Genomic DNA, 21,212 nt, shown 5'->3' on the forward strand with positions numbered 1-21,212 from the left:
TTGAACGCCATATTGATACCAACAAACTGCTACTGTATAAACAAACTAAATTTTATTCGTATTGTCGCTACTGTCACACTCTATGAACTATGATAACTGCATACTCCAAATAACTCAAATAGTTATCTCATTTCTTGCTATCTTTAGACAGTTGAAATTGCTATCACACTATATACTACCAATACGAACATACAAAAATATGGATGGAATGCTAATAAAACTCAACAAGAATTAACATACCACAACTGTATCATGTCACATAACAGGTATTAGAGTTGTTTAAGATTGAGTGTTATTTTCCGGTTGATAATTTACGAGCACGATTTACTCTTAATTATCTTAATATTCCATACAAATATGGACGAAATACTGACAAAACTCAACGAAGATTAACATACTGACAACTTCAATAAAGCTAATGTCAATGTTACACTCTCTGAACTATGATAGCTGCATACTCCAAATAACTCAAAGAATTATCTCATTTCTTGCTATCTTTAGACAGTTGAAATTGCTATCACACTATATACTACCAATACGAACATACAAAAATATGGATGGAATGCTAATAAAACTCAACAAGAATTAACATACCACTACTGTATCATGTCACATAACAGGTATTAGAGTTGTTTAAGATTGAGTGTTATTTTCCGGTTGATAATTTACGAGCACGATTCACTCTTAATTATCTTAATATTCCATACAAATATGGACGAAATACTGACAAAACTCAACGAAGATTAACATACTGACAACTTCAATAATGCTGTAGGATAAATAATAAGGATGTGATTTGCAAAAACCTGTAACAAAGCTGTTTCCTGTACGTCACTGACATAAGTTAGTTAGCGAGCATAATTGTATTCAATATAGTATGGAAAATCAACATTGATTTATGAAGTTACATATAATGAGGATTTTTAATAATTACGGAATTTTGGGAAGCCCTCATCAGTGAGACTATTGTAGATAATTTTAAATTGAGTTCGTATAAATGATGTCAAGTTTATCAGTGACAAAATAAAAAAAAAATCTAATGTACAACTAAAATTCCTATACACAAATACGAATAATATGTACCGTGCAATGCATGTTTTGTAATGATATTTACTATGATGTAATTACTGATAAATTATATACTTGTCATTTCCAGAAATAAAATGCATTTGCCGTGTGATTATTATTTATTTTATATTTGAACGAAATTTATTTTTTACAGATTATAGCATCCTGTTGTGGAATGACAAATATTTACCTAAGTCATTGCCATCGTCTGGTTGCTCTAGTAGAGCTGACAAAATTTAAATATCATTGTCAGGTCGTGTAAGAGAAAACTTATTATTTTACGCTCCTTTATAGTTCGTTGGTTTTAAAAAACGCTCATTTTTACTCGCGACTGACGTGAGTCATACAAAATCGTTATGTAATAGAACGAGATTGCGAGTATACCGACTACCTCATGATTTGATTGACTTTAAGGTCGTCGTCATTGCATATTCCAGGAAAATAAAACGGTATTTTAGGTCATGTGATTAACAAGCATGTTTATCTTCATCTTCAGAAAATTAAATAAAAGGGCGTTTTAAAATAGGATCGGTAATGTCTGACGTGTTACACGTTGTTGTGAAATAATTATAAAAGTATTAAATGTCGTAGTTTGAAAGGTTACATCTCGTTTAGATTAGTTTATCAATTTCAATCAAGAACGAGAACTCTATTATTCCGTTCTTAGTCATACCTCTTTATGCTTTGTGTATTCACGCCGATGATATATTGATAAAATGAGTTTAGTAAATTACCGACAGAAAATGCCATAATTAGACAAAGAACCAACTTAAAGACTCGTACAAAAGATATATTTCTTATCAACGTAGATTATAAGATTACCAAAAATAACCTTTGATTGTCAGATAACAATGCTTACGAATATTTACAGTTCGGTCTAAATTACAAAATATTTAACAATAAATGATAATGAAGCTTAATCACAATAACAAACATCATACCGGTTCATAGACCGGAAATAGGATTAAATTATATATTACTAAAAATGGTAAAAAACATTTTATGTATCCCTCTATGTTCTTGAATCAGATCTCAGATTAATATTTTAACTTCTTAGATCAGGTAGATATATGAATTCGTGAAGAAATACCTGTTATACAAAAGAAAACATTATTTTTTATACAAAGAGCATATCAAAGTAGCAATTGCTTCTACATCCACCTTACTCTTATGATTTAACTTCATTTAGATATTTTAATTTAAATAAATTTGTAACAGTAGCCGTAAAGGATTACTTCGATGTCTTGTGTATTGTACTGAAGCTAAACCTGTAAACAGGTTGCATGAGGAAGCAACTCAACTTTAACTCCTCGATTTTAGTTATTCTGGAAAGTGATGTACGACCTGGTTCATTGCTTTGATGAAATAACCTGTACACCGGTTTCTTCTATTATTCGCCACTCAAACGCTATATAAGTTTATATAATTTTCGAGCATAATGTATAATGTACATCCCAAAAATTTATAATGGAAAATTTACAGTGTATAGAATCGTATTCATTCGAAAAACCTCAATTTCATTGTAGTAAATTTGATGCATAGCTTTCCTTCCATGTAAATTAGAGGTATATCATGCTGAGACGCACCCTATATTGTGAAATGTCATGTTTGCTAGTTCGCGCATTTTTCTAACAGACATGACGTTTTAGTATTATGCTACAAACTCCCTGGCCGATCTGTTGTTTGTTGATGATAGTGTTATATTCGTTGATACATTGAGGCTTCCAGTATTCTTAATGATATAATTCTCACGACAGAGCCATGCGGTTTAAAAATTAATGAAGAAAATATCAATATATTCACAACTAATCAATCTCTTGCTATTTGTAAATCTCAACGGGGTCCAATTAGAGATAGTGCAGGACATTTGGGCAGGAGCTATTGCTTCTCTAAGATGGTGTGTGAATGGAAGAGAGGAAATATTGCAATCAATACTAAAATCCCCTTCTGTGGGACGCTTATCTTGTCAATCTTCTGTGTCGATCCATGACTTGAACACTGTTACAGTCTGACATATGAAAGCTTGAATTATTTCAAATGCGATGCCTTAGGTAAATTCAATATGTTTCTCTCCGTAACAGGTCAGTCGAAAAGTTCCCCGACTACCGTAGTAAAACACATTTTTTTGGTAAAATTATTTTTTTTATTCAACATAATTCCCTTGAAGGGTGATACACTGACTATAGGGACCCTCCAACCTTCTGATACCATTTTTGTAGTACTATTTGTCCTTTGCTTTAATACAGGCTTCAGTTTTGTAGATCACCTTTTCATTCGACGAAAATTTCTTTCCAGCGAGCATTCTTTTGAGATCTGAGTACAGGAAATAGTCGCTGGGTGCCAGATCTGGAGAATACGGTGGATGAGGAAGTAATTCGAAGCCCAATTCATGGATTTTTGCTATCGTTTTTACTGACTTGTGATACGGTGCATTGTCTTGGTGAAGCAGTACTTTTTTTTTCTTGAAATGCGACCGTTTTCGGCGATTTCGTCCTTCAAACAATTCAATAAGGCTATGTAATAGTCGCTGTTGACGGTCCTTCCTTTTTCAAGGTACACAATGAAAACTATTCCATACGCATCCCAAAATACAGATGCCATAAACTTGCCAGCCGACTGTTTTTCCACACTTTGGAGCGGATTCATTGTGTGCAGTCCACTCGGATGACTGTTGATTGGGCTTCGGAGTAGAATGATGGAGCCACATTTCATCCATTGTCACAAATCGACGCAAAAACTCGGGTTTATTACGCTTGATCATCTCAAACATTGCTCCGAATCATCAACTTGTCGTTATTTTTGGTCAAAAGTGAGCTCGCGTGACACTCACTTTGCACAGAGCTTTCTCATGCCCAAATATTCGTCAATGATATGATGTACACGTTCAGTTGATAACATTATTGTTGTTTCATTCAGTTTCAATTTATGGTTATCAAAATGATTTAGTGGATTTTTAAAATGTTTTCGCCGGTAACAACCTCTTTAGGGCGTCCACTGCGTTCACCGTCCTCGGTGCTCTTTCACTACGTCTAAACCAAGCATACCAATACTTGATGGTTGATTTTCCTGGGGCAGTATCCGGAAACTCGTCATCAAGCCAAGTTTTTGCTTCAACTGTATCTTTCTCCTTCAAAAAGCAATATTTTATCAACACCCGAAATTACTTTTTATCAATTTTTTTCACAATAACAAAAGTTGCTATAATTCATAAGCTAATAATCCGACAGTTGTCAAATTTATACACGCATCTTTTGAGGGTTAGGGCTAACTAAAATAATCCATATGTTAGACTTAATTTTAGTAGGCCGGAGACTTTTTAATTGACCTGTTATTAGAAACGAATTAATTCGTTTAAGATGCGATAATAAGTACACAATTGAGGAACAAATTTCTCTCATACTTCTGTGGCAAATGGATGATACAAAGAACAGCTCCGAAGAAGGCATGAAGCAAAATCATAGAAAGGGATCTGAAAAATAGGAGACTAGCATTCTCTGAGGCCAGAACAGCATGATGATTATTTCAATATTTTATTATTGTTGATGCCGAAATAGATCTTCCAGCTATTTTACAGATACCGATACCAACAAACATAAAATTTTCTAACAACCAACCATATATACCATATTTTTAAAACAATACTTGCTATACTTACCAATACTTCTAGGTACACCCTCGTATTTTGACTCTATTTTCGGTAATGATATTCATGATTAAACAGTATTAAACAATAAACGAGATTTATTTATTAACTATACAAGATATTCCGGATTTAACTGTATTTAATAAGAAATATCAAGCCAAAAAAATAAATATTAATTCATTTAAAATCTTATCATATTTTAATTAACATTACTCATGACTATTTACTGGGTAATAACAATTTCTGGAATAGTAAGATTTGGCAAATATGTTTAGTACCACAAAACATGTTTTTTCGTTGCAAATATCAGGGATTCCCAGAGATTTTCTCGAATGCTAAATCGATTTTGTTGGGACTTTAGTATTTTCATTTTTAAGTCATGTATTACTGGAATCGATCATCATTTTTTTAGGAGAAAATGACCATTAGACTGTGAAATAACGATTTAGAAAACTACTCACATAATATGAGGAATGAATATTCACGCAACAGCCCTTCTTCAGGGGGAGTAATTGAAGATGAAGGAAAACATGCACAGCATAAATTTTATTTTATTCAGAAAAATGATTAATTGATTGGCATTGATGATATAATATCCTTTCTAATAATTACAGTAATAGGTAGTTTATTTTTATTAAAAAAATCTAATGAATTAATAATTTTTTATAGTTAAATGATTAGCCTTGATTGCAATAAAAGAAAAATGAGATAAAACACTGTATTAAGGAAACCCATCTTTATAATTTAGATTTTTTGCGTTATTTTTGAAAAATCAAACAGTTTCTTTAATTGAGTAATTAAAATTATGGAATTAATTAAAAAAATTGACTTGTCAAAATTAAAACGAAAAGGTTGCATTTTAAATTGAACTTGAATAATAAATTTTATTATTTTTATGTATCAGAATAAATACAGTTTATTTTAATTAAGTAAAATTAGAATTATATTTAAAATAAAAACAATTACAAAATATTATTTATAATTCACCTAATGAAGTAATTTTTGATACCAGTCCTATATGGATTATTTAACTTATTTTGTTACCAAATTTTAGCTGAAATGTCGAATAATTAGTTAAAAACAAATTGGAAATTACATTTAGAAATTTCATTATTTCATTAACATCAAAAACAACTTCTGTATTAAAGCATATAGCAAAAGAAATGTCTTTTAAATATCTGCCACTGCATTTAATAACGGAAAAAATGTGATAAAAGAAAAGTACATTGTACCCTAATTTTACAACGAAGCTTTTTTTTGGCGCCAAATTATCCTTTTTGTAGTTTAAGCAGGTAAATACATTCTATCTCATTATTCTAAATTAACACGGAAGTAATATAGTAATTAGAAATAAGAATTCGTTTTAAATCTAAAATCCAAAATTATCTCAAGCCGGTTTGATGGCGCAGTGGTAAAGGCGATGGGACGGTCCTCCTACTGTTGCGATAGCCGCGGTTACGAATCCTGCTGGAGCATGGCCGTAGATATATGTTTGTGATTGTTTAAAATTTGTGGATGTTCTACGCAAGAGTGTAAAATCCGACAAGGAAAAGATCCCAGTCACGCCAGTAACCAGGCTGGATAAGACCGGATGTCTTCTGGGATGATTTATAAAGTTGGTTACTCGCCAGTCGGTAGGCTTAATGCTGATGATCGTGGTTGGGAGCCAACGTTAAACTTTAGGCCTAGTCCATATAAACCTATAGTTGGTAAAAGGAGACATTAAAATATATTTTTTAAAAATAAATAAAATATTATCTCAACTGTTATGGGGTAATGGAAATTAAAATATCAAAGGGAGTCTTCCTTTTACAAGTTAATATTAAATTAATTAATTACATTATTTAATATAAAAAAATAGACATATATGACTCAAAAAATTAAACGGTTCGTAAATATCGTAGACAAATTGATTCTATTATAAAGAAGGTGGCAGAATAAATGCCCTTTTTACCATACCTGTCAGTGCATTTAATAACGCAAAAAAATGCGATAAAAGGGAACTTGACAGTGCAGAAAGGTTCATTGTACTCCGTTTTCACAACAAAGAGCTTTTTTTGCGTTCAAACCGAATGCGAAATTAAATCCAAAATTATAAATTAAAATGCCGCTATTACGTATTTATGGCCAGATAAAAATACGAGCAAAATGGGGCCAGAAGCCTCATTTGCACTTCAGCTAAACGAAATTGAAGCCTACAGCGAACACCGACCATTGTTATCGAAATTTTAATTTGTGTATTTTCGTACTTAGTTTTTTGTTCAAGCTTAGGCTGGTCGTAGTAACCCGGTTACAATATGGTGTACCGTTACACCATTCGTAATGTGGGTTACCTATATGGTATTTTGTTTTATGGCGTTTGGTTCAGCACTCGATTTTCATTCACCATATAGTTTTCTTTACCATTTGTTTTTACCTACTTATATATTATTCGAATATTGTTTCAATTTATGTTGTCAAAAATATTGAATACAATAACGTATTTAATATCACCAATGTTACGTATTATTTTACTTATAGACTTATTTTATTGGTAATAAGTTTTGATGTGGGTAATATCTTGATGAATTATATGATTTCTTTCTTGATAAAATGATTATAGCAACATTAAATTCATGTCAATTATCACATATTATTTGTTGCACATAACACATTTTCTGATATTTCATCAGCATATTTGGATTTTCTGATGTTCTACATTCATATATGTTTTAATTGATTGCATATGATTTAGATAATTTTAATTTATTGTTATAGCAATTTCAATAATTATAACAAAAATATAACCACAATTGCTAGCACTTATTTCTTATCCATATATTCACATATATGGAGCTTTCTAATTATAGATTGTTTATTAACTAACTGTCTTAATTGTATTTTACCGGTGTATGATATTTTAACACATAACTATAATAATACATAACTGCAAATTGAGTTTCAGTTAAAACATTCACATTTCTAGCTGTTAAAATAATGGCGCATGCACTTATTTTAACTTTAACTTATTACTATCGCTTTGTGTCTATTGAATCATTATTTGCATTGTAAATATTTGATGTGTTACTACTGCTATACAATAACGTGCTATTTATATTTTCTGCTAACCATAATTGTTGCCATATGAAGCTTTATTTTAGTTATGTTATTTATAATTAGTATTTCGCCAAATATGGAGTGTAAATTTTAAATTATATTACGGTTATGATGATGTTTTAAACTGTTATGAAAATTATTTGTATGACTTATATTCTACTTATAAAATTTTAATGGAGGAATATTATGTGTTTACTGTTAGCACAAAATATTTGACGTGAACGATTTGGAGATGAATTAAAAAAGTTAAATGAGATAAATCAAAGTAGAATGAGAACTTTCCTTGCTTTTAATATATAAGTTCTCGTATGTAGAAAATGCTTTTATACCGGAGAAGTTTTTTATTGTTTTTCTTTCTCTCTTTTTCGACTTAATAAACGAAATATTTTGTGCGAATTATGGATGGTAATATGGCAAGCGAACTTTACTTACCAGGTGGTTGAGAAAAAATTAATCCATTATCATTTGGGTGTATGGTAGGCATAATGTATGGCGTGTTACCGGCCTGCCGGTGATGATGTTGCAACGAAGTAATGATTAGGCCTTTGATCACAATACACAGAACAAAAGAAATGTAATAAATAGCGCGACTTGTATCACACTATATCGGTAACGAGAATAAATAAATAATCCGTTAAAAGTAAATCCGTAACACTCTCGGAACTGAAGAAACAGTGTTTGTTGGATGGATCCGCGCGAAAAACCGCGATCTAGACGCCAAGAGCTCGAAGTTCGCAATGTTGAGAGTCAAGTTGATGGTCGCGTACTGTACACGAGCTCCCAACGGCGAATAAAGGATGTAAAAGTATGAGATAGTGACCTAGATGTTCGCGTGGTAGTGGCGAAGAAAGCAAACGGAGAAAGGGAGACTGAGGAAATGCGGCCAAAGATACGCGCTGAGTTACGTGAGATTATCGCGATACATAATACGGTTCTAGCTGGCCCCGATTCTACACTATGCCCGGTACTTTCTGCCCGATTTTGCTTACCGGTACTGCATTCTCCCGTGGAAAATGAAATCTAACTACTTGCGCCTTTTTAGAACCACGTCTTCCATTAAATTCATTATATTTTAAATATACAAACGACCCAACTTTTTCCGTATATATTCAAAACATCTACATACCGCATTGCTTTTTCCACTATCTAAATTCCTCACTATATTATACAAGCTCTTACGTGGAACCTTTATTGAAATTTTACGGAGTAAAATAAAATTATATCATCAAATTTGTTTTTTTTATATTTTTTGAAATATAGGATCGCTCACTTTGCTTTTAAAGCTTCTCTATATTGAGTGTTATTATAAGTCATCATTGAACAGCCTGAAATTTGATGTTGTTATAATTGATATAATTAAATGCAGTATAATCGCATAACACATTACTTTCTACTCCAAAATGAATTCCAATATTTATTATTCATTAATCTTTTGTTTTTAAACATAAGTTATAGATAAATAAATTGGTTAATGTTTAATTATTAATTATTTTTTATTTAATAAAATTTTTATAAAATTTACCACATAAGAAGACACATTGTGTTGCCATTAAGTAGTGACTAAAGTAAACTAATATTACTACTTACTAAAATAGTTAAATTTAAAATGATTAACACTTATAATGAGGCAATAAATGACATAAATATTTGTTTGAAAATGAAACAGGGATAAGCTATTAGAATTGTATATTCCATTAAATTAATTATATTTTAAATAAACAAACGACCCAACTTCTTCCATTATTACTGTATTGTTTTTTCTACTATCTAAGTTCCTCACTATATTATACAAGTTGTCATGTGGAAACCTTATTGAAATTTTATGGAGTAAAATGAAATTATGTTATCAAATTTGTTTTGCTATTTTTTTTGAAAGTCTCTATTTTGAATCTTGCAATGAGTCAGCAATGAATAACTTGATATTTGATGTTGCTATAACTGATATAATTAAATACAGGATAATCACATAACACGTGACTTCGTTCTCCAAGATTAATTTCAATATATATTAGTCATTAATCTTTTGTTTTTAAACAAAAGTCATAGATAAATAAATTGGTTAATGTTTGTGCAAGAAAAAAAATAGTTGCGTTACTTTTGTAACAATAGGTTTTCTGAGATCAGAATGGGTTAACATTATATTTAATTATTATAGTTTATAAAATTTACGGCATAAGAAGACACATTCTGTTGCCACTAAGTAGCGGCTAATGTAAACTAATCTTACTCTGGATGCGATCTCTAGGACCAAAATAGTTAAATATAAAATTATCAATATTTATGATGAGGCAATAAATGACATAAATATTAGTTTGGTAATGAAACAGGGATAAGCTATTAGAACTATATTTTCCATTAAATTGATTATATTTTAAATAAACAAACGACCGTACTTCTTCAATAAATATTTAAAACATCCATTTTTCGTAAATATTTTCATCATTGCTTTTCATCACCGCATTGCTCTTTCCACTATCTAAAATCCTCACTATATTATCCAATCGTTACGTGAAACGTTTATTGGAATATATATCATCAAATTTATTGTTATTTAAATCTTCTCTATTTTGAATCTTACAATGAGTCAATACTGTACAGCCTAAAATTTGATGTTGCTATAATTGATATAATTAAATACAGCATAATCACATAACACATGACTTCCTTCTCTAAGATGAATTCTAATATTTATTATTCATTAATCTTTTGAACATAAGTCATAAATAAAATCTAAATTTCCTCTATATTGATTCCAAACATCGATATTTTAATAATTATAATTTTTATTTAATGAGAAATATTAAGCCAAAAAGAAAACTATTAATTCATTTAAAATCTTATATTTTAATGCACATTGCTCATGAATTATATATATATATATATATATATATATATATATATTTATATATATATATATATATATATATATATATATATATATATATTTATATATATATATATAAATATATATATATATATATATATATATATATATATATATTTATATATATATATATATATATATATATATATATATATATTTATATATATATATATATATATATTCTGCCAGCCTTCTTACTGGCGTGACCGGGAGCATTTTACTTGTCGGATTTTACACTCTTGCCTAGAACATTCACAAATTTTTTAAACAATCACAAACATACATTTACGACCATGCTCCAGCAGGATTCGAACCCGCGGCTATCGCAACGGTAGGAGGACCATCCCATCGCCTTTACCACTGCGCAAACAAGCCGGCATGAATTTTTATTAGTTTTATAGTAAGATTTAACAAATATGTTTAGTACAACATAACATATTTTTTCGTTGTAAATATCAAGTATTCCCATACATTTTTTCTAATGCTAAATTTTATTGCGACTTTAGAATTTTAATTTTTAAGTCATGTATTATTGGAAACGATTAAAAATTGATTAGAAGAAAATGACCATTAGAATATAGCATTTATGAATTACGATTTTGAAAACTATTCCATAATATAAGGATTCATAAAGAGACCTTTTTGAGGGGGAGTAATTGAAGATGAAGAAAAATATACATAGACTAAGTTTTATTTTATTTTCAAAAAATATAATTGATTTGCTTTGATAATCTAATATCCCTTTTGATAGATGTGGTAATAGGTAAGTTATTTTTTTTTATTAAAAAATCAAGATAATTAATTATTTTTTAAAGTTAAGTTATTAGCATTAAATAGAACAAAAGAAAACGCTGTATTCGGGAAACCCATCTTTATAATTTTGCTTATTTTTTTTTTCTAAATTAAGAACCACATTATTTTTGGATAATTAAACTGTTTTGTTTAAATTGAGTGTATGAAATTATGAAATTAATACAAATATTTCTATAATATAAAAATATTTCGAAAATATAGCGTAAATTCATTAGTCTTTTTATATAAAAAATATGATTTTGCTTACCGTTACTGAATTTTTCTGTATAAAATGAATTCTAACTACTTCTTCTTCTTCTATATCGATTCAAAACAATCCATTTTTCGTAAATATTTTTATTATTATTACCGCATTGTCTTTTATATTTTACAAGCTGTTACGTGAAGCCTTTATTGACATTTTGTGAAGTAAAATAAAATTATATCATTAAATTTGTTTTGTTATATTTTTAAGAGATATAATCGCTATTAAAGCTTCTCTATTTTGAATCTTACAATGAGTCAGCAGTGAACAGTCTGAAATTTGATGTTACATAATGACACACAGCATAATTACATAATACATTACTCCTTATTCTCTACCAAGGTAATTCCCAATATTATACATCAACCTTTTTTTTTTTGAACATAAGTCATAGATAAAGAAATTATTTAACCCTTGTGCAGTTAGAAAAAACGAACGTTGCGTTTGCGTTTGTTTTCAGAAAAAGGATTATCTGAGATGAAAACTGGCTAAAATTAGATTTAATTATTAGAGTTTATGAAATATACAACATAATATGTCTTATGTGGTCACTAAGCAGTGAGTAGAATGGCTAAATCGCTTCATTCTTTACTGAAATATAATTTCATCTTGATGAGGATATGATCTCAGCGCTGAAATTTAAGATGCTGATGTTGCTATAACAAATACAACTATCATATATATATATATATATATATATATATATATATATATATATATATACATCAACATTTATGATGGGGTAATACATAACATATATATTGGCTTAAAGATAAAATCTCTGTTTGAGCTGTTAAAATTAGGCTTTCAATTAAATTCATAACATTTCAAATAAACAGACTACCAAATGTTCTCTATATTGATTCAAGATATCAACTTTTCAATACTTTCAAAATATTTTCACCATTATTACCACACTTTACTGTATTATACAAGTAGTAGTGTGAATAATTTATTAGAGTAAAATAAAATTATATCATCAAACTCGTTAATACATAGTATTGTTATTATTTTGTCAATGCAGGAGATAGAATCAGTTTCTTTGCTATTAAATAATCTTTGTTTTAAATCTTACACTGAGCCAGCAATTGAGATTTTATGTTGTTATAATTGATTTTGTATTTATTTATACATAGCATAATCCTATAATAGATTATTTTTCTTCCTTTTTCAAGGTAATTCGTAATATTATTCATTAAACTTTTGGTTTTGAACATAAGTCATAGATAAAGAAATTATTTAATCCTTGTGCAATTAGAGAAAACGAACTGTTGCGTTAGTTTTCAGAAAAAAAGATTATCTGAGATCAAAACAGGCTAAAATTAGATTTAATTATTGGAGTTTATGAAATGTACAACATAATGTGTCTTCTGTATACACTAGGTAGTTGGTAGATTGGTCAGGATATGGTCTCAGCGCCAAAATTTAAGATGCTGATGTTGCTATAATAAATAAAATTAAAGGTAAATTTTTAACTAAAAATTAAAATAAATTTAGCAATATCAATGCTTGTAATAATGTTATAAACGAAATAAATATTGATTTGACGGTGATAATAAATTATAAACGTTTAATTCGATGTCTAATATCTAATTTCTGTTGTTTGCAAAAATAAAATTTCCTGGAAACTAACTGATAATATGATCTTAATGATTTTTGATATGAACAGATACATATTTGGTAAGAAAAAATATATTTTTGGACTTGAGAGATTATTATTGTTATTAGTTTAGAGTATTTGTTACAATTAATCAATTCCAATGAGAATTTCACACATTATTCATTAAGCTTTAGCTTTTCATCATAAATCATGGATCACTTAATATTCGTGGACATAGAAGAAACGTATACTAAAATTATATTTAACTATTAGAGTTTATGAAATATAACACATAACATGTCATCTGTTGACATTAAGTAGTAAGTAGAGTGGTAAGTTTGTTCACTTCGCTATTAAAACTTCCCAAGATCTAATTTTGCTCTGGATATAAATGTTTCAGCAAGGAATATGTCTGGTCTAAGTTGATGTTGGACAAATAAAATTAAAAAATATGTATCAAATAATTTTTTAAGATCTAACCAAAGACAAATTTTTAACCCCGTGGTATATCAAAACATTACATTTGACGTAATCACATTTGACAACACTTAAATAACGTAACAAATGAAATAATTATAGGGTTTGCGATGAAATAGATACTTACATTTACAATAAGCAAAATACAATTTAATCATTGGTAATATATTACAGATTTATTTTATTATTTAATATTACCTTCCTGAGCTTCAGCACACATAACATAATATCCTTGTTGCATTTCTTCTACAGCTGCTAATACTACAATGAAAGTCGTTTGAACTATACTTGTCTTGTTGAAAATATTATAAAACCCAGAAGTCAAAGGGAGCTAAATCCGACGAATAGGTTGAATCTTGCAGCAATTCATCTTTTAATTCATTGATTTGTGATGGTTATTGGACATTTATAACAGAGTGTGTCGTTCGTGTCGACGCATGAAAATGTATACCTTCTTTACCAGAAGTAATGCACGAACGAAATTTTTATTGCATTTAGATTATAGCTAGTTTAAACAACGGAGATTGATGAAAATAGTGTTATTTTGTCGATGCACGTTAATTTCCAGGATTTGGCTCTATTGTCTTTGATGTCATAATACATTTTTGAAATTTATGAAAATAACTGACTTATGAGTGGCTAATGTGGAAATAATTTCAAGAGGCATGATGTGAAACATTGATAACCAAACATGTTGATGAAATTTTGACAAAACAGTGATTGCATCTTATCTTAGGCTAAGAAATCAGGTTACCACGAAGAGCATACGTCTTGGTCCAGAATCATTACTAGATTCTTCTTAAATTGTTGTGAACGTCGATTAATGAAAACAACATGTTTATAATATCTTTATTAAATTTCAAAAGGATTATTACCGTTATATTTAAAAACACTTGGAATTTTCTGACCTATATTTGGTTAGAAATACATATAGAATATTTAAATAAAAATATTTCTTGTATTAATTCACCCATAATACATATTTAGTTTATATTTTGGTAAGAATAATATCGTTAGGTATGTATATCATTAATAATAATCAAATTATTGATAATTATAGTCACATAATCAGTTATGTGTAGCATAAATTACCAAAATAATTTACGTAACCTAATAAAGATATGAATATTATATAAATATCGTCAATTAAAATAATTTCAGTTCGTACTGTTTTGTAAAAGACGTTTTCATTAAATGTTATTTAGTTTATATTAAAGCTAACATTTTAACTAGCAAAGAAATAAAATTAATTAATAATGTATCAAAGTATTAATATGTTATTGGTTAGTGAAGTAATTATGCAGTATTTATTATCTGATGATTATTTGTTATTTATTAGTAAAGACCTTGTCAGAAGACATAGACCCAATAGCTGCATAAATACTCTTTTAGTTTGCAATTAATTAAAACATGCTATTTTTAGTGTGGTTTTGATTATATAGTCCTTCAGTATGTTTCCTTCAGATCTGTCAATATTATTCATTAGGAATTATGCAAAATTTATGCAATTTATGTTAAAAAGAATGTTATATAAATTATAAAACTCGTAAAAAGGCAGCTTGGATAGACAATTCCTTGTATATACACGATGTGTGTTGAATTTGATATTACCGAAAATTTCGAGAATCTTTTTACATCTAAAGAACTGAATTTGGATTAGCCTGAGCCTATTGAAGATAGAAATAACGAAGATTTCTACAATATTTCATAGTTCGTGTATGCCAATTAGATACAATTCTCCAGTAAGTTATTGCTCTCCTGATATAATGCATGACTTTTTTTTGGTAGACATATCTTTGACTGGCAAATAATGGAACTGCAATGTATTTCAAAGTCTCCTTTTACCAACTATGGGTTTATCTGGTCTGGGCCTAAAGTTTAACGTGGGCTCCGAACCACGGTCCTCAGCATTAAGCCTACCGACTGGCGTGTGACCAACTTTAGAAATCATCCCAGAAGACATCCGGTCTTACCCAGCCTGGTTACTGGCGTGACTGGGATCATTTTCCTTGTCGGATTTTACACTCTTGCCTAGAACATTCACAAATTTTAAACAATCTGAAACATAAATTTACGACCATGTCCCAGTAGGATTCGAACCCGCGGCTATCGCAACAGTAGCAGGAATGTCCCATCGCCTTTACCACTGCGCCACCAACCATCGGCGGAACCGCAATGTTGAAACTGTTTACTGATTAAGTCAATAATACTAAAAGAAAAACGTCTATGTAGAGAGATGTCACCCACCAATTTAGAGTTAGGTTAGGTTTTTTAGCAGTTCTTTATATCAACTTCTTACTGGTACTTGGATTTTCTCATTTTATTAATAAAAATTTTATTAAAACATTTGTTTTGTTAAAAAACAGTTGTTTTAACGCTATCCAATTTTATCCTGTATCTAATATGATCAATCAGGTTAAATGTCCATCTCAAACGCATCAACTGTAATCGATAGCTATATTCTAACAGGTTAATTGAAAAGTCCCCAGCCTGACACATAGATGGCACTACTAGAATTAAATCGATATGTTTTGTAGTTAGCCCTAACCCTCAAAAGATGCGTGTATAAATTTTACAGATGTCGGATTATTAGTTCGTGAATTATAGCGTTTTGAGTGAAGCAAATTTTGTTATTGTGAAAAAAATGGCTAAAAAGAAATTTCGCGCGTTGATAAAATATTGCGTTTTGAAGGAAAAAAATATAGTCGAAGCAAAAACTTCGCTTGATGCCGAGTTTCCGGACACTGCCCCAGGAAAATCCACCATCAAGGCTTGGTATGCTAAGTTTAGACTGGTGAAATGAGAAACGAAGACGCAGTGGACGCCTAAAAGAGGTTGTTACCGACGAAAATATTTAAAAAATCCACAAAATATTTTGAATGTAAATTGAAATTGAATGAAATAGTAGACACTCTAAAGATATCAACTGAGCGTGTACATCATATCATTCACGAATATTTGGGTATGAGGAATCTCTGCACAAAGTGGGTGCCGCGCGAGCTCACTTTTGACCAAAACAACGACTAGTTGATGATTCGGAGCAGTGTTTAAAAATTATCAAGCGTCATAAAATCGAATTTTAGCGTCGATATATGACAATGGATGAAACATGGCTCCATCTTTCTCTCCGAAGTCCAATCGATAGCTAGACATGATGACTGTACATCATGAATACGCTCCAAAAGTGTAGAAAGAAATGGGCTTCGAATTGCTTCCTCATCCACCATTTTCCAGATCTGGCCCCGAGTGACTATTTCCTGTTCTCAGATCTCAAAAGAATGTTCGCTGGGAAGAAATTTTCGTTGAATGAAGAGGTGATCGCCGAAACTGAGACCCATTTTGAAGCAAAGGACAAGTCGTACTACAAAAACGGGAAGTTGGAGGGTCGCTATAATCAGTGTATCACCCTTGAAAGGAATTATATTAAACATAAAAAAAACTAATTTTGTCAAAAAAAATGTGTTTTACTATGGTAGGCCGGGGACTTTTCAATTGACCTGTTATGATTATTTCTGTCAGTTTGAGCTTCCATCTTGTTTTTAACTTTTTTTTGGGCTGATCAATTCACAAATTGCAACTTTTAAAACAATTTTTTAAAAATTAATATTCAACAGCCGTCTTAGTAGTTGTATTATTGCTGCGATAGTTGCAAAGTTGTTAGAATCTCGCAGGACATGCATATACTTTATATTTGTGTTTGTAATTGTAAATGTCTCTAGGCAACAGTGTAAAATCCGACAAGGAATAACCATTGCAATTACGTCGGTAACCAATAGGGGTAAGACCGGATGTCTTCTGGGATGACCTCTAAGTTGGTCTATTTCCAGTCGGTAAGCTTAATATCAAGGACCGTGGTTCGTAGCCCATACTAAGCAAGTGGTCCAGTTCAAATAATTTATGGTTCCTAAAAAATAGGCTTTAAAGTTTGATTAAAAAAGGTAAAAATTTCTCTTTAGATTGTAAAACAGAGGTAATTCCCATTATTGTGTTTCAATAATGCCGAGAATGAATATGCTGTTTATATTTCAAGAAAATAGAGCATAATAAGAAGTAAACTTATAGAAATGTTTGATGTAATCTAAGATGCTATTTGTTGTGAATTCGATAAAAGTAATTTTACAGTCCTAGTTAATTATTATTATTTATGAAAAATGGTTAAAATATAAAGGTATTACATATTTTGTCTGTTTAAAAAAATAAACGTACATAGCATATAAAAGGAAAATTAATGGCTGCATTGCTCTACTTATATATACTTGATGTACGCGTAATTACAATTATTACAACCTAAGTTCCATTAGATTAATTTTGCTTATAAGCGATGTACAAATTAACCTACAAATAATGTTTTCTCCATTTTCAATGGTCGAACTTTTTTCCGCATGTTGAATTTTATTATTTTCGCAAATTGCTATTTTCTAATGAACGTCCAATATTGTCTTGTGTTCAAGAAAACGGATTTTAATTCGACTTTCTCGTTTTTTCATCGATTGATTGTTCGGGTACCTATATGCGTATGTGTATGTGTTAATTAACTGTATAAGCATAAGCAATATGTAAAAAATATATATGCGCGTAACATAAAAGAGTAAAGGATAATAAGTAAAATAGAAAACATTGATTGCAGAATTGTAATTAGAATTTCAATAATCTTCACTGATATCTTCAATATATGAAATTAAAACTTTCCTAAATATGTATAGGTTACCATAAATGTGTTTGTAATTATAAATCAATAACAATACTATATTTAGGAAGATATAAAATGAAATATTTGGTAAAATACTCTGTATAATTTTCATATTTAATAACATAAATTATTAAATCACGGAAACATTATTTATAATTTTTATAACACATATTTAACCAATTGTTTTACATGGCATTATCATCAGTATATGTAATAAAGTTATATCATGAGTAAGATGATAAAATTATGATTGATCACAAAAAAAGTATATTAGTAAGTGAAATTAATAAGTAAATCACTTAAATTTTCAATTCTTAAGATCGTCATAATAATAATAAAACCAATTATTATATTAAAAACTTGAGAGATTATTAAACAGTAAAATAATTTGGTTGTGGATTTAATACAGATAACACTGTTTCGTGTAAAAAGTGTGACGCGTATGTATTGTTCAATGTACAGGAGCACGTGTAAAGCGCATGTGCGTTGGTTAAAACAAGTGTATGGTAAAATATTAAATAGGATTGTCGCTAGATAACATAAAACTACCGCAGCAAAAAAGTGACAGCAAAACTCAACACTCATTTGAATAATAGAGTTTCGAAAAACAGTCCGATGAGAACTCCACAAAACTAACATTCTTGGAAGGGCTGTAATTGTGAAATCTTTTGTTACTATATTAAAAACTTAAGAGGTTATAAAGGTTTCAAAAAACAGTAAATAATTTGGTTGTGGATTTAATAGAGATAACACTGTTTCGTGTAAAAAGTGTGACGCGTATGTATTGTTCAATGTACAGGAGCACATGTAAAGCGCATGTGCGTTGGTTAAAACAAGTGTATGGTAAAATATTAAATAGGATTGTCGCTAGATAACATAAAACTACCGCAGCAAAAAAGTGACAGCAAAACTCAACACTCATTTGAATAATAGAGTTTCGAAAAACAGTCCGATGAGAACTCCACAAAACTAACATTCTTGGAAGGGCTGTAATTGTGAAATCTTTTGTTACTATATTAAAAACTTAAGAGGTTATAAAGGTTTCAAAAAACAGTAAATAATTTGGTTGTGGATTTAATAGAGATAACACTGTTTCGTGTAAAAAGTGTGACGCGTATGTATTGTTCAATGTACAGGAGCACATGTAAAGCGCATGTGCGTTGGTTAAAACAAGTGTATGGTAAAATATTAAATAGGATTGTCGCTAGATAACATAAAACTACCGCAGCAAAAAAGTGACAGCAAAACTCAACACTCATTTGAATAATAGAGTTTCGAAAAACAGTCCGATGAGAACTCCACAAAACTAACATTCTTGGAAGGGCTGTAATTGTGAAATCTTTTGTTACTATATTAAAAACTTAAGAGGTTATAAAGGTTTCAAAAAACAGTAAAAAATTTGGTTGTGGATTTAATACAGATAACACTGTTTCGTGTAAAAAGTGCGACGCGTATGTATTGTTCAATTTATAGGAGCACATGTAAAGCCCATGTGCGATGGTTAAATCAAGTGTATGGTAAATATTAAATAGGATTGTTGCTAGATAAGATAAAACCACCGCAGCAAAAAAGTGACAGCAAAACTCAACACTCATTTGAATAATAGAGCTGTAATTGCGAAACCCTTTATTACGGAAGCTGGCTCAAACTTAGGCACCTCATGATTGGAAGAATGCGATATAGTCGGATGAATCATCGTCTACATTGCTTTCTACAATCGGCCGGGTTTATGTATTGGGGAACCTTAAAAGAAGCCTTCCTAAAATCAAGCATGTTGTGGCATTCAGCTGACCCTCGCATTCACATCACTGGCGGATTACTGCTAATAAATATCTTGACATCTTCAATATATTCTTACTATATAACTAGTATATTGATTCCCATATATCACATTCCCCGATGATACTGCGCCCATACATACCACCAAAAAGGTTCAGTCTTAGTTTGAGGAGTATCAGAATACAATCTTCATCATCTTCCCTGGCCAATACAATAGCCAGATCTCAACACAATTGAGCCGTTATGGTGAACTTTAGAGCAGATAACGAGGAGTAGATTTCCATCCACATTATGGAAGCAATTGGCAGGAGAACATTTATTTGGCAGCTATTCAGACACTGATTTTCTGACACACACAGTTCTGAAATATATTTTAAAATCAAATGATGGCAACACCCTATTAATAAATAAATATTGTGCATATATTATTTTGTTCATCCGCTGTATATGTATAACTTTTCACCAGGTTAAATATATAAACATTAAACATAAATAGAGCATTTTCAAATAATGTTACCAATTTACTTCTTGCACTCCTTACCACGCTGTTTCATCGACAGAAATTTAAGATATTTTTTCATCATATCGTGACTTCACATTCCTCGAAGTTTCTTTGCATTACCTGTGATCATTCAGCTGGATTTAGTTTATAATGAGCTATTCAAACTAAATAAGATCATCAAAAGAAATAAGTATTAATCGTAGCTTATACATTGAAGCTCTAAAGTAGCTTAAAGTAGGCATTAAATAAAATTATTTTCAACATGACAACGTCCATCCACAATTTCTAAAGTCTAAAATGCTTTTTTTTTCTTGGCAGTGCAAACTATACTAGTAAAACATATTACATACATAATTAATAAATAATTACGTTCTAAATGTTCTCAATATGAAAAAGAATATCAGACCATTGAATTT

The 21,212-nt window shown here is 30.0% G+C and overlaps 1 protein-coding gene across 1 annotated transcript in view; it reads right to left on the minus strand.

The window, feature by feature from the left end:
- vri (nuclear factor interleukin-3-regulated vrille) overlaps positions 1-8,599 on the minus strand; it is a 39,393-nt gene extending 30,794 nt beyond the window's left edge. Inside the window, exon 1 of the mRNA XM_076405749.1 lies at positions 8,240-8,599. Within this exon, the coding sequence (XP_076261864.1) occupies positions 8,240-8,291 (52 nt within the window). The 5' untranslated portion in view covers positions 8,292-8,599. The remainder of the gene's footprint in view (positions 1-8,239) is intronic.
- Between the last annotated feature and the right edge of the window lie 12,613 nt (positions 8,600-21,212).

The sequence above is a fragment of the Rhynchophorus ferrugineus genome, unplaced genomic scaffold (assembly GCF_030347505.1).
Source record: "Rhynchophorus ferrugineus isolate W39M unplaced genomic scaffold, kcgeb_rfMv2 rfM5, whole genome shotgun sequence".
Lineage (NCBI taxonomy): Eukaryota > Metazoa > Arthropoda > Insecta > Coleoptera > Curculionidae > Rhynchophorus > Rhynchophorus ferrugineus.